The following is an 18576-nucleotide window of genomic DNA, read 5'->3' as shown; positions in this document are numbered from 1 at the left end:
CTACTCACCTTTCACAGTGAGCTGGGACTTCTCACAGGCCAGCCCTGCCGCAGCCCTGCTGGAGCTAGCAGATGCCATGTCATCACCATGGGACTGGAAAACAGACACACGACACCTTAGTGCAGCTCCATGAGAAGTGAGAGCTCAATGCTACAGCCAGGCTACCTGGGGGCTGGGATCTCCAGGGATCCTGTCACTACCAGGATGGGAGACCCCAGTGGGCCAGAGATTCAACAATGGACCAGCAGTGAACCACCCCCTTTGGGTGGTGTTCGGGGAGCAATGCTGCTGCATGGGCACCACTATCTTCTACAGGTGTGAGAACTGGTCTCTAACTTCTGCCTGCTCAGGAATTTACCATGCAAAGTAGGTCAACTTATTTTCCATAAAGAAAGTTATAAACAAGTGGAAGAGAGCGAGAGAAAGAAAACAAGCCCACACAAAGAGCCATACAATTCAAGCACTAGGTTGAAAACATGGTCGGTAAAAACAGAAGGGTATGAAACCAGAAATTAATGAACGAACATTGGGGTGTCAGATATCAGGATTAATTGCTGGACAAATAATAACGGGGTGGGCTATGCCACACTCCACTCCTTTTCGGGGTCCCTGATAGAACAGAGAGAAGCACAGACAGAGGCTACTGAAGTGAGCTTCACCATCATGGCTGCCACCCCCACCATCTCCTGGGACCCCAGGCATTCATCATCCTAATCCTGAGAGACATCCTGACCAGACAGAGGGACACAGATAACACGGCCACCCCGACCAGCTCCAGCTAAATCCCAACCACCACCTGGGATGAAATGGGTTTGGGCTATAGCCACAGCAGCAGCTCCAGCCCAGCTAGCTTCTCTTTTCCCCACAAGGACAGTACTGCCTGCCATCTTTGATGTCATCTAAGAGACTCAGAAAGGGGGTTTTCTTTCCAGTGTACAGGAACAAGGGACATACTCTGAAACCTGCCATTGTTCAGATGGAAGCCTTAGTTCATACTTGACATTCCCAGGGCCTTAACTGGTTTTCCTTCTTTTCTTCCTTCCTTCAATAAAAGGTTAAAATGTGTTGGCCGGGGCACCAAGCAGGGTGAGGTCTCTCTATACTAAACCCCAGCCCTTGTTTAGCACTGTTTTTTGTTGGACAATGACAGGTTTATGTTAATTCCTTTGGCCCATTTATTCTATCATTAGAGAGCACCGGGCACCTTTGGCAAGAGGCCAGGTGTCTGTTTCGGTCTGGGCAGGAGTTTGGACCTGGGATAGCAGGAAGTCACGCCAGTCTGAGCAGAGATGCTGACTTAATAGAAATATGTCTCATCTACCCTCTGCCCTGCACAACCACTCAAAATCCATGTTCTAGTCCCATAAGCACCCTTGGGGTTATTCAACTGGTCATTTTTTATTTCGGTCTCATACATACCGCACACCAAAGGGCTCCTGTCAAAAGCTCTGCATGCCCTTGACTTCTAAACACCAAATGAATTTAGATCCAGCCAAAGCAGCAGCTCTTCCCCTTCCTCACAGCTTGCAAACTTCACTTAGTCACCAGTCAAGTGATACAGGCTGCTTAACCCCCAACCTCCACTGCCCCTCAGCCCATGCCCAATACCCACACAGCAGCTGGGGTTTGCTAAGTGCCCGGAACTGGAAGGGCAATAAACTCAGGCCTTGCAGGGAGAGTGTTCCAAAGTACAGAGATTGCTCAGCCCACAGGCCCCACCTGGGGTGATCAAACTCAAAGGCATCTGCTGTTCACAACTCTAACAGCATGGCACAGGGAGAAAGGTGTCCCCCCAAGGTTAAGAGGACACAGTTGCCTTCACTTTCTGCCCCTCGCCACTGAACAGTGATACTGGCTGCATTTGGCTGGTTCGTGACTAGTGTATGTGACTAAACAGCTTGAGGATCCTTTAGGAAGTCCTGACAGAAACAAGATTAACAAGACAAACACCTGTCAGGAATGGTCTAGTTCAGTAGTTCTCAAACATCCCCCCCGGCCTCCCACAGACCACTTGAAAATTGCTGAGGGTTTCGGCAGATCACTTAGTGATCTTTCCAAATGTCTTTTGTACTATTAGCTAACTATTGTTAAGCACTTTGGATAAAAGCGCTACATTAAAAAAAAACTTAACTTTTTTGTTCTACAAACAAAAGCATAACACTCATATTTTATTATTAGTCTTACCTTTCTAATGTGATGGATGTGCCCTCTCTCCCGCGCCACAGCAGCCCCCCCTGAGCTGGGGCTGGGAAGGAGGGGGATCTCTCCCCGGCAGCCGCAGCCCTGGAGCTCGGGAAAGTCACCTTTTTCTCTGGCTGTCATAGCCCTGCACGTCCTAAATTCCCGCACCCCCTCTTCTCACTGCACTGCCCCCTCCCACCTACTCCCCAAGGCCACCTCCTCAACTTACATGTGTGTCTTCTCCAGGGTCCAGGCAGCTCATTAGTGGAGCTACGCCTGCAGAGCTCCATGAATTAGGTGGGTGGCCCTTCATTCTCTCGTGTGCCAGCCACCCAGGCATGCACCTGAGAGGGAACGATCCATGGACCAGCTGAATGGAGCTTGTAATCCACTGGTGGTCTGCAGATCACAGTTTGAGAACCTCTGGTCTAGATATTACATAGCCCAGCCTTGAGTGCAAGGGACTGGACTAGACTACCTCTCAAGGTCTCTTCCAGTCCTACGCATGCATCTGTGATTCTATCTTACTACAGAGGAAATGAGGGGCCTAGCATCACAAGGGAGAGTATTGGGAGCCCTCAAGGGCAGCCCAGGTCTCTCTCATTAGGGTTTAGTTCCATAAGGTGGCCTCTTCGTAGGTCCAGGCTCACTGTTAAGATCTCTACTGGCTGGATCCCAAGCCCCGCCATCTGAGATTCCCCACTGGATGGCCCCTCCCTCATAAGTCCTGAAGACTGGGATTCAGAGAAGGCTCTTTCTCTGGGTCAGGGGTCTCCTGTCCTCATTGACAGTTCTGCAGCATGGCTCAGGCAAGTGGAATCTACCCTGTATTATCCAGAAGTCTTTATAAATAGTCCTGCATGACCAACACAAGCAGCCGCACTTGCACAGTTAGGAAACAGACTGATAACACTAGGACAGCATTTTATGTCTGTAGCTCTGTTCACCCTGACAGATCCCAATGCACTTCACAAGCTACATTCACAGAGCACCACCAAAATACAGCCACCTCTGGGGGAAGCAGCATCCAGGTAGCAAACCACAACAGAACCGAGGGGTCATTTCGACCAAGGACAAACATCCATTCCCCCGAGATCATCATAGGATCTTTAGTGGTTGTGCAGGGTAGAGGATTAGATAAGGACACACATTTCGATTAAATCAGCATCTCATCCCAGGTCCAAACCCTCTACAGACCCCTAATGCCAAGCTGTGAGCTGGTTGGAATGTATAAGACGGAGGATACCAACTGGCCCTCACTTGTGATCTAGGCTTTGGCCCCTCTACCCCATTCAAGCTGCTTTAAAACAGTTTGCTCAGCAATGGTTTGCATCCTCTGTAGAAGGTGGACTATGTCTGGATTCTTTCCAAATATTCTTGAGCACAGCAGATAAATGGTCTTTAATAGAGCAGCCCAGACAGTTTTTATGTAGAGCTCCCACTAGGCCTGCAAGAAAAGCTTTTAGGGTGAGATTTAAAAAGAAAATGCCCTTAAGATGGTGGGGGCTATGGGAAGAATTCTCAATAGATGGGAATGGTTCAAGTGAAAGAGCAGCTTTCTACAGCTACCCCAAGCCAACCTCTGTATTTTGTATTTCTCTGAACGTTCTAATTGTCTGTGAAAGCGCTGCTCACAGGCCACTGCATTTGGCATGGACCTCCTATCTGCAGTTTAGCAAGAAGGCTGCACGCAGCAAGACTGCCTGCTCTCATTCTGCAGCAGCTCCCAGCACATTCAGAATGAGGACCTGCATGGAATTACACAGGAGGTGAAGAAATCAATCCACATGGTATCTTGCTGTCCTAGATACTTCAGAGTCCCCAGCGCACAGAGCCCCATGGGCCCCCCGCCTAGGAGCCGGACCTGCTGGCTGCTTCCAGGGCACAGCGTCCCAGGACAGGTAGGGACTAGCTTGCCTTCGCGGTGCAGCACCACTGACAGGACTTTTAACGGCCCGGTCTGCAGTGGTGATCCGGGCCGCCAGGGTCCCTTTTCGACCGGACACCTGGTCACCTTAGTTGTAAGCACTGCCTGACCCTCTCCCTTCCGTTGCATTACCTGGATTAATGCAGCTGTAGAAGTAACAGAATTCAATATTTCTTACGCCACTGCTACATTTTCAGCATGCACCAAAGCTTTCTACTGAGAACACGCAAGTGCCCAGTGATGTCAGAGTGAAGCTGGGGACTTCTGGCACCTGAGATAGTGAGTGACGTTGGAACGAGCATGTTTCTGCTGCACTGATTAACAGTGAAACAGCTAAACATCAACGTGCTATTGGTAGATTTAAAAGCTAATGAACCGTTGAGATGAATGGGACAGTCCACAACTCTCAAGGCTACTGATGCAAGCTGACTTGCCAAGCCTGCACACAGCAGGTATTGCTTTTCACAGCCAGAGGGGCTAGAGAGGTTTGCAAATTGAAGTCAGACTCTGGAGCGCAATGCTGGGGCAGGGTGCGGTGCCTGCAACAAATTCCATGGCCACAGAATACATACGCCCTGCCCAGGGCACATGTACAACACACTGTGGACTGGAAACATTTACTAATCACCTACTAGGCAGGGGCAAACACGAAATCTCACCCACCTAAGAGCAATTGGCTTATGGTGGGATGCGGTCTCTGGGGCGTCTTTCAGATCAGCTTCTGGCTTCGAAGTAAATGAAGTGTCACACCTGAAACCTTGACTGGCTTCCAGGAGGGATGGCCTCGCTCCCTTTCTTGCCTCTCCTCCCGCCCCACAACCCAAGAGCTGGGGGGGCTACTAAGGTGGGGGGCAAAGTGTATCTGCTGCCCCACCTCTTTCCCCAGCCTCCAGCTGCATGGAAGGTATTTCCACTGCATCTCCCCTCCATCCCCAGCAGATAACTCCAATGCCTGCCACCTTTGTTGCTTAGCACTTTCCCCAAGGAACAGGAGAATTAAATTGACCCCCTTGTGTCAATTTCATTGTTTGTCCCCAGGGTTTCAGAACAGCAATGCTGCAAACAAAGAAGATGGATTAGGACTCATTCCACTGCTGTGGAAGCTCTGAGCAGCAGCCATGGAGCTATCTGCAGAATCAGAATACCTGAATACTGTGCCCAGTTCTGGTCATCCCAGCTCAGAAAGGATATAGTGGAACTGGACAAGGTCCAGAGAAGAAAGACGTTAAAGACTATGGAATGGTTTCCATACAAGGAAAGATTAAAGAGATAAGTGCTGTTCAGCTTAGAAATGAGATGGCTAAAGGGGATATGATACAGGCCTATAAAATCATTGGGGGGGGGGGAAAGAGAGTGTTATTTACCCTTTCCCACAATACAAAAACCAGGGGTCACCCAAGGAAATTAATAGGCAGCACGTTTAATATAAACCAGAGAAAATATTTTTCCACACAACACAATCAATCTGTGGAACTTGGCCATCACAACATCCTCTGGCAATGAAAGTATAACTGGGTTAAAAAAAGAACTAGATAAGTTCAGGGACAAAAGATCCATCAGTGGCTATTTGCCAAGGTGGTGAGGAGTGCAACCCCATGCTTGGGGCAACCCTAAAGCTCTGACTGTCAGAAGTTAGGAGGGGAATACAGGGGTGGATCAATCCAACTGCCCTATAATGTACATGACCTGAAACACTGGTACTGTCAGAGACAGGATACTGGGCTAGATGGACCATTGGTCTGACCCACTATGGCCATTCCTATTGTCTTAAATTGTGCCTATGAGCGAGAAAGAAGTTAAGTTATTTTTCTGCGGCCTCCCTACAGGCTGCTGCCATATGAATGCTGAAAAGAGGAGCCCACTGGCTCTTAGCCTCAGAGAAGGACGGAAGTTGGCAGGCAGCCAGCATAGCTCCCATCTCAGTATAGAAGAACTGCAAAGCTGCCAGCTACTCATGGACATGTTGAGGCAGCACCATCTATTGTTTTAGGACTGTGGCTCTCTCAGGGAGGAACAAAGATCAGAGTAACAGAAGAATCCTTCTCAACTAATGCGACCCTTGGCCATAGAATTTGAGCCAGGAATGAAGCTCAGCAACAGATCAAGCACAATATTTGTGAAAGGCGGGGCTTAATCAGCTTGGCAGATCTAATTTGGCAAGTTTCAGAGTAACAGCCGTGTTAGTCTGTATTCGCAAAAAGAAAAGGAGGACTTGTGGCACCTTAGAGACTAACCAATTTATTAGAGCATAAGCTTTCGTGAGCTACAGCTCACTTCTTCAGATGCATATCGTGGAAACTGCAGCAGGCTTTATATATACACAGAGAATATGAAACAATACCTATTCCCACCCCACTGTCCTGCTGGTAATAGCTTATCTAAAGTGATTTCCAGCACAAATCCAGGTTTTCTCACCCTCCACCCCCCCACACAAATTCACTCTCCTGCTGGTGATAGCCCATCCAAAGTGGGCAAAAGACCCACCTACGCATGCTAATTAGGAAAGGCAAGTGGCAGGTGAGGTGACAGATGAGCGATTTACTTTTGGAGTGGGGTAGCAAGCTCACCTACCACAGAGAAACAGAGGGAACGCCAGCAAGGAGAGAGGGAAAGCAGCACCCAGCTGAGATTCAAAGAGATGCAAAGGCCATGAGGCAGAGACATCGATAAAACATGCTGATGCCAAGCTGCCTATTTGTGCCCTAGTCAGACTAAAGCTTTGGGATGGGACCCGCCTCACCCAGCTGATGTGAGGTGTAAAATGCTACCTTATCCCCGTGGAGCTCAGACACCAGGGCGCGCCTTTTCACCTCCTGCCTGAGAGAGGGTCACCGACTCTCTACTAGCCCACCCATTCCTTCGGCCAAGGGCTGGGGCCAAGGCTGCCGAGCAAGGCCCGGCAGCCCCAAAGCCTGGCACAGAGACACCGAGACTCCCTGGGAATCTCCCCTGCCACAGCAACGCCAGCAGCTTGGGCGGGCCCCGCCGCCGCCCCACACAAAACGCAACAGCGGGACTCCCCGTCCAGCAGCCCCGAGGATCCACGGGCTGCAGGGGGAGGACAAGGGACGAGACCTTTCCCCCGGCCCCGCGCTGTGGCCACCGGGGGTAGCCGAGCCTCCCCTATCGCACCCGAGGGGGCCCAAGTCGCTCTGCCCCCGCAGGGGCGCCGGGACTCGGCCTTGGCCACAGGCCACTAGCCGCTGCTCTGCCTCCCGCTGGGGCCGCTCTGGGCCCAGGACAGCCGGGTTAGCGGCCCCGGGCGGACCAGAGCCCCCGGCCACACGCGGCCGGGCCGGGCCGGGTCGCTCCCGCCATGCCCCAGTGAGGCGCCTCGGCCGGACCAGGAGGCCCGCGAGCGAGCCGAGCCGAGCTCCGAACGAGCTACCGCCCGCCCGCGCCCCAGGCCCGGCCCAGCCCCCTCCGTATTTACCGGCGACGGCTTCGGCTCCACTTCCGGCTGCGATCGCGGTCATGTGACAGCGGCTCCCCACCTGACTCGGAGCCCGGAAATGTGTCACGGGGCAGCTGCGTACGGGGCCTGAGGGAACCACCGCTTCCGGCGTGCACCATGGCAACGAAACAGCGCCAGTCCCGGCATGCATCGCGGCCCCACAAACGCGGCCGCTCCCGGCATGCCCTGGGGCAGGCCCGCGGACCCGGCGAGGGCCAAGATGGCGGCGGTGGAGCACGTCGTGGCGGACGCCGGGGCCTTTCTGCGCGGGGCGCCGCTGCAGGTACCGCGGCGAGGCGGGGCCGGGGGGCGCTTCCCGCGGGCCGGGCCCTATGGGGACGCTGCGGCCGGCGAGAACGGCCGGGCCGGGCAGCGATGGCGGGAGCCGTCCCCGCCGCGCGGCGCTCTGGGGACCAGCCAGGGCGACTCGCCGAGCTCCTCCCCGGGGTGCCTCGGGCCTTCGCAGCCGGGCCGCCGCCGCGCGTTGGGGGCGGGGTCAGGACCCCCCGTCCCTTTCTGCTGCCCCGCTCTGCCGTCGCCGGGGTCGGCTCGCTGCCAGCCTGCGCGCTCCAGTCTCTCATCTCGCCCCCGGCGGAAGCGGGGCCCAGGCGTCACCCGCTCCTGCTGCCCTTTTCTGAACCTTTCCCAAGTCCCGTCCGCCGTTTCGGAGATGGGGCGACCACGTCTGCGCGCGGTCTTCAAGCTGCGGGCCTACCGTGGATTTATAGAGAAACAATCTGATCTGGTTCATCTGTCCCTTGACGGTGCCCGGCTTTCTGTTCGCTTTTTTGACTGGATCGCCTCTGGAGCCTTTATAAAAATTGGTATCACGTTACCTATTATCCAGTCATCTTGTACAGACGTGGCTTAAGTGATAAGTTACATACCGCAGTTAATAGTTCTTTGATTTCATATTTTAGTTTCTTGAGAACTCTCGGGTGAATATCCTCTGGTTCTGGTAACTTCTTACTGTTTAATTTATGAATTCTTAAACTTCCTCTGATGACACCTCAATCTGGGGTAGTTCTTCAGATTTGCCACCTAAAAAAATGGCTCAGGTGTGGGAATCGCCCTTACATCCTCTGCAGTGAAGGCTGATGCGAAGAATTCATTTAGCTTCTTCAGAATGGCATGCTCCTTTCATACCTTGATCATCCAGTGGTCCCACCAAGACACTGCCTTTCTGTCTCAGCCAGTGGCTGCAGAGCAGGGGAGCCAAGCCTTCCCTGAGCCTGCCAGCCCCTCTCCCATCTATGGGGCGGGAGGAGGTTGGGGTGTTTCAGCACCTGGCTCCATAGTGATGGGTGCTGTGTATGGAGCTGCTTTGGAACCACACCATGCTGTCTGTGGGGATTGGGCATCCCCATGTGCATTCTGGCCTTGGAATCGGAGTCATTTGTCTGTTTGTTCCTAATAGCAGGAATTCTTGTGTCTCTCATACAACAGGACTTCGGTAGAAACGTTTATACTATTAAGGAGGTGGTCAGTGAAATCCGGGACAAGGAAACCAGGAGACAACTGGCCGTGCTGCCCTACCAGCTTCACTTCAAACAGCCTTTCCCTGAGTATGTTAAATTAGGTAGGTGAGCTGGCTTCAAGGATAACTAGCAGAGCATTGTCCTAGCTGCTAACTCAGTATCCTTCCTGCCCAGGCTGGCACTTGTACAGCTTTTCTCTGAATAGGTATTTTTTCATCATCGAAAGTGTGCTTGGATTCCATTAAACATAGCCTTAGAGCAAATGTCAGGATGAAAGCCCCATTTCTTTATTTAGCTCCTGTGATTGAAACGAACAATTTTAAGAGTCCCAACATACTCTCACCATTCCTGCTGTTAATCTACTCCCCACCCGACCTAGGACAGCAGAATAGTCAGATTTTACTTTTGTTTCTAACCACTTTTGCTTCCTAGTTCTCATGCAGTAGCACAAGGCTGTGGTCTTTGGGTTGAAATCCCTCTGGGGGAAAGTTAGCATTCAAATAAAACTATTCTCATGGAATTTATTTCAAACATTCCACAGAGGGGATCATTGTCACATCTAAATGATTCTAGTGGCTGTAATAGATGAAGAGAGGCACGACAGATTGTAGGAGTCTTTGAGCTGCTTAGCCCATTACTACTAGAACCTACATCTTGAGCCTAAAACAACCTTACTGTCACTTTTCAGGAGAAAAGTGATGCTACGTTTGGATTCTTTCCAAATATTCTTGAGCTCAGCAGATAAATGCTCTTTGATAGAGCAGCCCAGACCGTTTTTATGTAGAGCTACCCCCAGGCCTGCAAGAAAAGCTTTTAGGGTGAGATTTAAAAAGAAAATGCCCTTAAGAGGGTGAGGGCTGTGGGAAGAATTCTCAATAGATGGGAATGGTTCAAGTGAAAGAGCAGCCTCTACAGCTACCCCAAGCCAACCTCTGTATTTTGTATTTTGCTGAAAGTTCTAATTGCCTGTGAAAGCGCTTATTAGTATCTATGTATCTGCTAAACGTTGGATTTACCCAGGTGGAATCCCCCAATGACGGCACTCTCACTTTGTTATAGTAACAGAATTTTCAAAAAAGACTGGCGACTACCCCAGTCTGTCAGCCACAGATCTCCAGGTGCTAGCCCTGACCTACCAGCTGGAGGCAGAGACTGTTGGGGTGGCTCATCTGAAGACAGAGCCAGAAAAAAAGGTAAACTCTCCTGGAGTGACTAACTCAATCCACTACCCTCGTGCTGTGTAGGTCCTTCAGAATTACTGTCTTCAGGAGCGAGTGGGCTTTTCAAAGGTGTTTGGTGAGGGTGTATATTCGTGAGAAAGGTGAGGGGGATGTTTAATCCCTATTCTTGATGTAAAATTCAGTCTGCATCTACTGTTTGCCAGAAGCTGGGAATGGGCGACAGGGGATTGATCACTTGGTGATTACCTGTTTTGTTCATTCCCCTGGGGTACCTGGCATTGGCCACTGTTGGAAGACAGGATACTGGGCTAGATGGAACTTTGGTCTGACCCACTATGGCCGTTCATATGTTTAATTATTTTTGGTCATTTATTTCAAAATGTGTCAGCAAGTATTTCTGTAACAATACAGACAACAACAAAAATTCAGAAAATATTTGACAAATAGATTCCTTACTAGGCATATTAATACAGAACTTTGAGTAATAATTAATTTAAACTACAATACAGAACTGTATTTCCCACATTCCCCAGAAGCAGTGCAAGGCTGGGGGGAGTCAGGGGTAAGGGAGCAAAGAGAGGGAAGTAAATTGTTGGGAAGGAGCCTGGGTGTGAACTTGGAGGGTTGTTGAGTATGGGTGGGAAAAGTACGGAACAGGTTTTTTTGTTGGGTGGGAAGGGACTGTTAGGGAGCTTCTCCCATGCAGACCCTAGCTGACCCCTAGCCTCTCCCATTCAGTCAGGCGCACGTGTCCCTCCACCCCCACTCATTCACCCACTCCCCCCATCCCCATGTGTCCCTCCACCTCCATTCAGACACCCACTCCCCGCATCCCCATGTGGCTCTGTACCCCATCCTCATGTGTCTGTACCCCAACCTAGCCACCCTCTGTCCATATGTAGCTCTGCACCCCTCCCCCATCACCATGTGGCCCTGTACCTCCCTCCCCCCCATGGCCCTATGCCTACACTTCCATGGCTGTAGTCCCCTTTCCCCCTACCCTTCCTCCAAATAATTCCAGTCTCTATAAAATGTATAGAGCAAAAAATTAGATACATTATGATGCATGTAAACAGCTGTCAGTTAATAAGCTATGGAATCATAAAGATTTACGTGTTAGAAGTCTGTCACTTTTTATGAATATACTACAGGTGATATCTACAGCCCCACTCTGGCTCCTTTATGCTGGATGAAAGAGCCAAGCTACATAAAGGGGCTCTAAAAACCCCAGATTTGGCCCAGAGAGGATTCATAATCTGTCCCAGAATCATAGCATATCAGGGTTGGAAGGGACCTCAAGAGGTCATCTAGTCCAACCCCCTGCTCAAAACAGGACCAATCCCCAATTTTTGCCCCAGATCCCTAAGTGGCCCCCTCAAGGACAGAACTCAATGCTGGGTTTAGCAGGCCAGTGCTCAAATCACTGAGCTATCCCTCCCCCCCAAAGGTGTGCTCCTCCCCCCCAGTCTCCAGCTCCACACTCCATCCCTCACCTGCGAGTTTTGGGGCGCAGCTTATGAACTAAGTTGCCTTGTAGTGTAAACATTACATAGTTGAAAGATCCTGGGGACTGAACACAGAACTGTAACAGCTTGTTTCTAGCTGTCGGTTAAAGCGCAGTCAGCTGCCTGCTCGTCAACACCTTCCATTCTGGTTTGGAAAACAGTTAAAATCAACTAAGTTCCATTGCTGGAAGGATTCGTAGAGATGCCCCAGGCCATCCCTGTGTTGCTGGCTTAGGAACTAGCCCAGGGTGGCCCTCGTCATGCATTCTGCTCTGCCTGCCAAACTCACTGTTGCTCTTAATCCCCTACAGGTTCAGCTGAGCTCCACCACCCAGCATCCAGAGGCTCCTGTTCGCGTTGCTGGGTTCCATCTGCCTTCCAAGGTCACTCTGTGCATTAGCTAGGGCAGTGGTCTCGCATCCGCCGATGCAGGGCGCTAGCATGGGCAGCGGGGGTGGGAAAGAGCCTTCCACGCGTATGAAGGCTCATCCTCTGCTGTGGGATAGGCCAAGATCTTTGTATCCTGGGGGAACTGAGGCAGAGGGATGTTCAGGACTTGTCCAAAATCACACAAGTCAATGGTAGAATATACTCCTTGGGAGATTCTGCACCAAAAAAAAAAATCAATTCTGCAAAAAATTCTGCATATTTTGTCAAAATAATGCACTATAAAAATCACACCAGTTTCAATTGTTTTGGTAATTTATTTAAAGTACAATACAGAAAAAAGTCACTATTCAGCATTTCCTAAACACCTGAAAGTTAAGTTACCAACCCTTGGTAACTAATTCCAGGATTGTAACTGGAATGTAGGGTTTCTCATTTGAATTACATTACAGAACACCAGATAGCCCAAAAAAAAAAAGTCATTTTAAATTGCTCAGACTTTCACACATGAAAGTCATACAGCAATCAACTGTGCAGACACTTTCCTGTGTCCCACTAACTTTCTTCTATTTGTTCAAACCTAGTCCAAGCACTTGGAGGAAGATGCATGTCTGTCCACATCTGAAAGTGGCCTGTGTGCAGCAGCAGAGGAGAGCCAAGAGTTCAGCTCCTTCCTGTACTGGAGGAACCCTCTGCCCAGCATTGAAGAGGACTTGCAGGAGCTGCAGGTGAGAGGCAGAGTCTCCTCTTTAATTCCCTATTCTTTGCCCAGTTCATTTTAGCTGCTGCCTCCTTGCTCCCTGGTTTCTGTGGATTCTCTTGCTGGCTCACTCCTGTCTACCTTTGTGGCTGTTAAGTTGGTACCCCCTTCTCCGGCAGCACTCATCTTGTCTGTCTAGGTGATGCATAGCTCACATCTGACTGAGTGTCTCTCGCCTTCCAGAAAGTTCACACGGTTTCCATTAGCCCAGAGGTACCGGTGGTTCTCCAGTCTGGGGAGGATGGAAGTGAAGGGGACAGTGATGATGGTGAAGGCTGGATAACTCCCGACAACATCAAACGGATCCAGCAGGGTATGGGGCATTGTGATGCTCCTGCCAATGTGCAGGTCGGCTGTGTGACCACAGACTTTGCCATGCAGGTAAGGAGTGACTGGGTGACTGCAGTTATAACATGCCTAGATGAATGGAGGTCAAAGCAGCAGGGCTTCTGCAAAGAGAAGATTCCACTTCTGCTGGACATCACTCAGCAAGTCAGCAAAATAACAGATAAAGGAGGAGAACTAGGGCATGTAATTCATTAGGGCTTTCCAAACCAATGAAGTATGTACACACAAACACACACCCACACACACCCCACAGGGTGAGAAGCAAAGTACCTGGGTCTGAAACTGGCTTCAGTGGTCAGTTTGTAACATGGAGTCAGTGGGGACACCTAAGCACGAGTGGAATGCCAGAAACATCTGCACTCTATTGCCCTGTAATGCACTTGCCTGCCCAATGAGAAAAGGGGTGAACAAAGGCTGTTGCATCACTGCAGAATGGCATTTTGGTTAGTCGGCTCTAGAGAAGAGATGGGCCCTAACAAAGCTAGGTAAATAGTCAATATCTGGTTTTAGGGCATAAACTAACCTCTAACGAATAGGGGTTAGGAAGAGAGACACACCTCCATGGGCAGTTTATTGTCTAAATTGTCCAACACCAGGTTTCCTGAACTTTCTTCTGCTGCAGCAGGTACTGGCCCCTGGGAGAGGTTCCTAGGCTAGATGGACCCCTGTGGGCTCTTCTGTCTACACTGTGGTAACAAGACTCCAAGGCTGCAGTCAGTGCCTTCAGCTGTACTGGGGAGCAATAATGCCTCACCCAGCTTTGGGCATACATCTCCTCCCAGAATTATCTTTAGGCCATCCACGAAGCTGGTTCTGTATCAGAGGCCTGCCATCTGTATGTGTTTGCTACAATTCTGTCAATGTGCATTGTTGTTTGTATGTTGATTGGTGCCTTTAAGAGCTGCCTGGAGGTTCCTCCTACAGGATTTTCCCCATGGCTGTTTCTTCTCTTTATAGAATGTTCTGCTCCAGATGGGTCTCCACGTGCTGGCAGTGAATGGCATGCTGATCCGGCAAGCCAGAAGCTACATCTTACGCTGTCATGGCTGCTTCAAGTACGTGTCGCAAGCATCTGAACCTGCTAGTGAAGAGCAGCGTTACTCTTGCCAGGGAGGTGTCAGGGGGTCATTGGTGCTTAGCCAGCTGAGTGGTGCAATATAAATTTTAAACAACACAGTTGAGTGCAGACAGGGGGATTAAGCCCAGGTATCTCAGTTCTAACCAGTACTATCCCCTCTTCGTCCTGGGCTTCCTCTGAGCAGGGACGGCTGCTTTATCCAAATTCCGTGGTGGAGTATATTTGGGGGGATAAATGCCTGTCATGGGTTAAGTTTGGACTGAACAAACTCATTCAGATTGCAGCCTAGGTCCTGAGACTCCAGTAATGAAAAACAGGTGCATTAAGCCAGCGCATCACCTAACTCCATGGGTTGCCTTCCTCTTTTGGGATCTTTTGTACAGACTGGCTCCATCCTCTCTTATGAGGGTTTGGGACTTTGAGCCCAGACCAGCTGGTTGCTAGAATCCAGCTTGTGGAGAGTGCTGCAGCCACCCGGGGACACTGGAACATTGAACCCTTCTGTGGTTTTCTAGGACAACGTCTGACATGACCAGGGTCTTCTGTCCGCACTGTGGCAACAAGACACTGAAAAAAGTTGCAGTGAGCGTGGGTGCCGATGGCACCCTCCACATGCACTTCTCCTGCAACCCAAAGGTCCTGAACACACGAGGGCTTCGGGTGAGTAGCTCATCACTGGGCCTTAGGCACAACATGCTGGCTGGTGTGCGGTCATGACAGCCTAACAACACTGAGTGAGAGCACTGAGGTCTCTTGTTAATGGCTTGGGGCCCCAGGCACAGAGGCCTGCTGGGGATGTTTTCACATTCCAGTGGTGAAACAATACAGGGTTTGGTTTCACTTGTGCTATGGCTTGTTGGCATGGAAGGGGTTTCTCAGATTAAGACCAGCAGGGACCACTGTGATAGTTTGGCCTGGCCTCCTGCCATAGGATTTCCCTGAATTAATTTCTGCATCCAATAGCTGTGATTGAAGTAGAGCACATCTTTCAGAAAATCTTGATTTAAAAGCTTCCAGTGTTGGAGAATCCACCGCGAACCTGGTAAATTTTTCCAGTGGTTAGTTACCCTCACTTAGTTCTGGCCTACATTTGTTTAGCTTCAACTTCAAGCCATTATTACACCTTTGTCTGATAGATAGAAGAGCCCCCCCATCTTAAATTTTGGTGCCCTATGGAGGTACGTAAACTGATCCAGTCACCACTTCACAGATCACTGAGTCTCACTATTTGGGGATGAGTTCCTGGGAGGAGCCAGCCTCCATCTAATGTCCTAGCTTTGCAAGGGGACTCTGCTCCTTAATGACTCTTACTCTTTCTCGCAGTACTCGCTACCTGCGCCCCAAGGGGGGAAACACGCCAGCAACCCCCACTTGGCTGAGGACCAGCACTTTCCTCAACAGCGGCTTTCCCGGAAGGCAAGGCAGAAAACCAATGTCTTTGACCCGGATTACATTGCAGGGGTTTCCCCCTTTGCCGAAAACGATATCTATAGCCGTGCAGCCAACCTGCAGATCCGGGATGCAGCTCTGGGTGCAGGCCGGCGGCGCATGAATCCTAACATAGCGACCAAGAAGTTTGTGAGGAAGAGATGAAGGGAGGGGACTCAGGTGTGATCTGGCTGCATCATGAGGGAAGGGCTGTTGACTCAGGGCAATAAGCAATGCCACACTTTCATGTCTGGTCTCAAAAGGATAAGAATTGTCGCAGGGCATCCCAGTGTGATTCCAAAGCTTGCTGTGCTGGCTGGATTCAGAGGGCATTTGGGCCACTGCTTCTATGCTCAGCTGGCCATCTAGTGAGCCAGGAGACACCTGTGGCTGGATGGCAGCATTGAGTCTGTTAAGTGATTCGCTGAGATGAGGATTCTGAGCTGCAGGAGGGAAGAAGGTGGTACTTCATCAAACTAGATCTGGAAAGCAAACCTGCCTTTTATCCACTCCTGCTGCTTTTCCTGAGCTGTATAACCACGTCTGACACTTCAGCATTTCTAATAAAGAAGGGAATTGCATTTCATGTGTTTCACTTCCAGTGGAAAAGGGCCTGGAGCTGTTGGCTACACTCCAATAAGGTACAGATGGTTGACTGAACCAGCTGTGGAAGTAGTAAACGGTAGAACTTGGCCCCATGTTGGCCCTTGCCTGAAGATGCTGGAAATGCAGCTAGTGCTCAGAGTCCCATTAAGAGACCAAGCGGGGTGGTCGTGTCTGATGTACGCATTGTCAGTGGTGAGGGATCCGTAACAAGGACAATCAGGCTCAAGGTGCCCGTGCTGTTGCCGGAGCCAGTATGTGCAGCTGGAGGAAGCCACATGCTTTTCCATGACTTCCGGCTCCCATCTGTGAGTTGCTGAGATAGTTTGATCCCAGAGCCTGCTGGAGAGTTAAGGGTGACAGCTTCTCTTGGTGCTGGCTGGGCGACCTATCCAGCTTCTTTCTCACTGCAGGAAGTACAACTTTCACTGGGGGTTAAGTGTTGTATGCACACACCAAGGCAACTTGCCTACACTCTGTGCTCTGTACACACAGCATAGGATGGACAATAGCCACGCCTCCTTAGTCCATTCCCTGTGAAGAGACAGGAGTAGAGTTTTCACCCATCCCATTGGGCTTGATAGCCATTACCTGCATTGCCACAACAGCAACCTCACCACATAACCAAGGGCAGAAGCTGGGTGCTGAGGTAGTCTGTTCCTTCATATTTACCCATGACAAACTAACATCTCAGAAAGTAGCCTCAGACAACAAGGCTGGAGCAACAGCTGCACCAGCATCATGAGCAACACAGCTTGGAGCATCCAGACAGAACCCTCAGGAACCTGTGTTACAAATCCATTGGCGAGCTTCCTGTAAGTTAGGCAGAAGGTCCATATTCAGGTGTAGCAGGGCTTGGAGCCTCACCCAGTTCTGCTGCAGTGGGACGGATGTGAATAGGCTGAGTGGTCAAGGTAAAACTGGAAATAAAGGCTGTGATCGCGTAAAACCCTGGGGAGGAGTTTTGACACTTTCTCAGGGTGCCCAGAACCAAGTCTCCTATTACCCCCCTGCCTCAGCAAGAGACGCATGTGCTGGTGCTAATTTGGGTATCAGCCCCCACCAATCCTGTCTGTTAGCCACTCAACCATTCTTCTCAGGCTGCTTCTAGCATAGCCCTACTTTGCCCTGCAGGTTAACACTGTGTACCCCAGTCCCTGCCTCCTAACAAACAATCCCCTATGGTTCCCAGCCCCTATCTCTGGATGCTCAGGGTATTGACCCGGTCAGCTGTCCCCAGGGGGGGATACACACACAGGCTTGTTCCATTCAGCTGACTCTCAGCACCACTGTAACTTAGTGAAAACAAATTAAGTTTATTAACAGTTAAGATGTATGACGTAGTGAGCAAGAACAACAACAGGTTACAGATAAAACAAAAAGGTACAATGTGCTTCTAGTCTAAACAGGCTAAGCCCTTGTCTAAAGGAATGTATCTTACCCAACTGTCGTTCGCAGTGCTTTCAACCAAACCCTGCTTGAGATCCCATTTTCATTAATGTTTCATTAATTTCATTTTCAACACTGCCCAGTTACTCCCTGGGTGCAGGCCAAAACAAGGCTCCTTGTGCCTTCCTCTGATACCCCAAGTTCATAGTCTTTGCAGCCCTGAAACAATTTAGTCTCTGTTGTCTTCTCATGTTGACCTGAAGTGCAGATTCAGCTACCATTGTGTTCTTATGACTTACAGTGCTTCATTTAAGCAGGGGCAAGTGAATAGACATGGTTGGTCTGGCAGAAACACCTGTTTGTCAACTGGGCCTGGTTACATAGTTTAAAACCTATTTAGTGGCTACACAACTCCTTACACGCCATCCATACATACATCTTGCAATGCCTATGATGACCAGTGTGTCACCACCTTTCATTTGATACCTTACAAGACACAATGGATAAATACCAGGAACTAGTGTGTTAGGTGTAGCGAGTTTGTCAGGCCTGATAGGAATTGCTCTTATAGAACAGTTGACTCTTTACCAGCTTGCAGTGAGGGGTTCTGGGGGTCACAGGAGTTCCTAATGCTCTTGTTCTTTAGAAATGGCCTCTAGTCACTGACCGGCAGCAGAGTAAACCCTCAGGAGGTCACCTTGCTCAGCATCTTCACTGAACTGTGTCCTTTTTCTGAGAGCTCGCTACTTCGAGGTGTCACTTCCTCTAAAGGAGGCCTGCAAGCCAGCACTACAAGCACACCTAATCTGTGGTGCAGGGATAGCTGGATAAGGCTTCCTATAGCTGGAGAATATGCC

General features: G+C 50.2%; 2 protein-coding genes across 4 annotated transcripts in view; one reads left to right on the top strand and one right to left on the bottom strand.

The window, feature by feature from the left end:
* WWP2 (WW domain containing E3 ubiquitin protein ligase 2) overlaps nt 1–7616 on the bottom strand; it is a 93635-nt gene extending 86019 nt beyond the window's left edge. For 2 of the 3 annotated variants that reach the window (XM_073308344.2, XM_073308346.2), the window contains exons 1-2: nt 7542–7616; nt 9–93 (exon numbers count right to left, since the gene is read on the bottom strand). In XM_073308344.2, coding sequence (XP_073164445.1) covers nt 9–78 — 70 coding nt within the window. In that variant the 5' untranslated portion in view covers nt 79–93; nt 7542–7616. The remainder of the gene's footprint in view (nt 1–8; nt 94–7541) is intronic. The other variant, XM_073308347.2, reaches the window with a different exon arrangement.
* Nucleotides 7617–7727: 111 nt separating this feature from the next.
* On the top strand, nt 7728–16308 carry NOB1 (NIN1 (RPN12) binding protein 1 homolog). Its single transcript, XM_073308348.1, has 9 exons — nt 7728–7845; nt 9009–9141; nt 10100–10233; nt 12038–12109; nt 12698–12841; nt 13057–13254; nt 14179–14276; nt 14815–14959; nt 15623–16308. The coding sequence occupies exons 1-9, from the start codon at nt 7744–7746 to the stop codon at nt 15890–15892; spliced, it is 1296 nt and encodes a 431-aa protein (XP_073164449.1). The 5' UTR covers nt 7728–7743; the 3' UTR covers nt 15893–16308.
* Nucleotides 16309–18576: the final 2268 nt, after the last annotated feature.

The sequence above is a fragment of the Lepidochelys kempii genome, chromosome 12, assembly GCF_965140285.1.
Source record: "Lepidochelys kempii isolate rLepKem1 chromosome 12, rLepKem1.hap1, whole genome shotgun sequence".
Lineage (NCBI taxonomy): Eukaryota > Metazoa > Chordata > Testudines > Cheloniidae > Lepidochelys > Lepidochelys kempii.
This window is presented reverse-complemented; position numbering and strand designations above follow the sequence as displayed.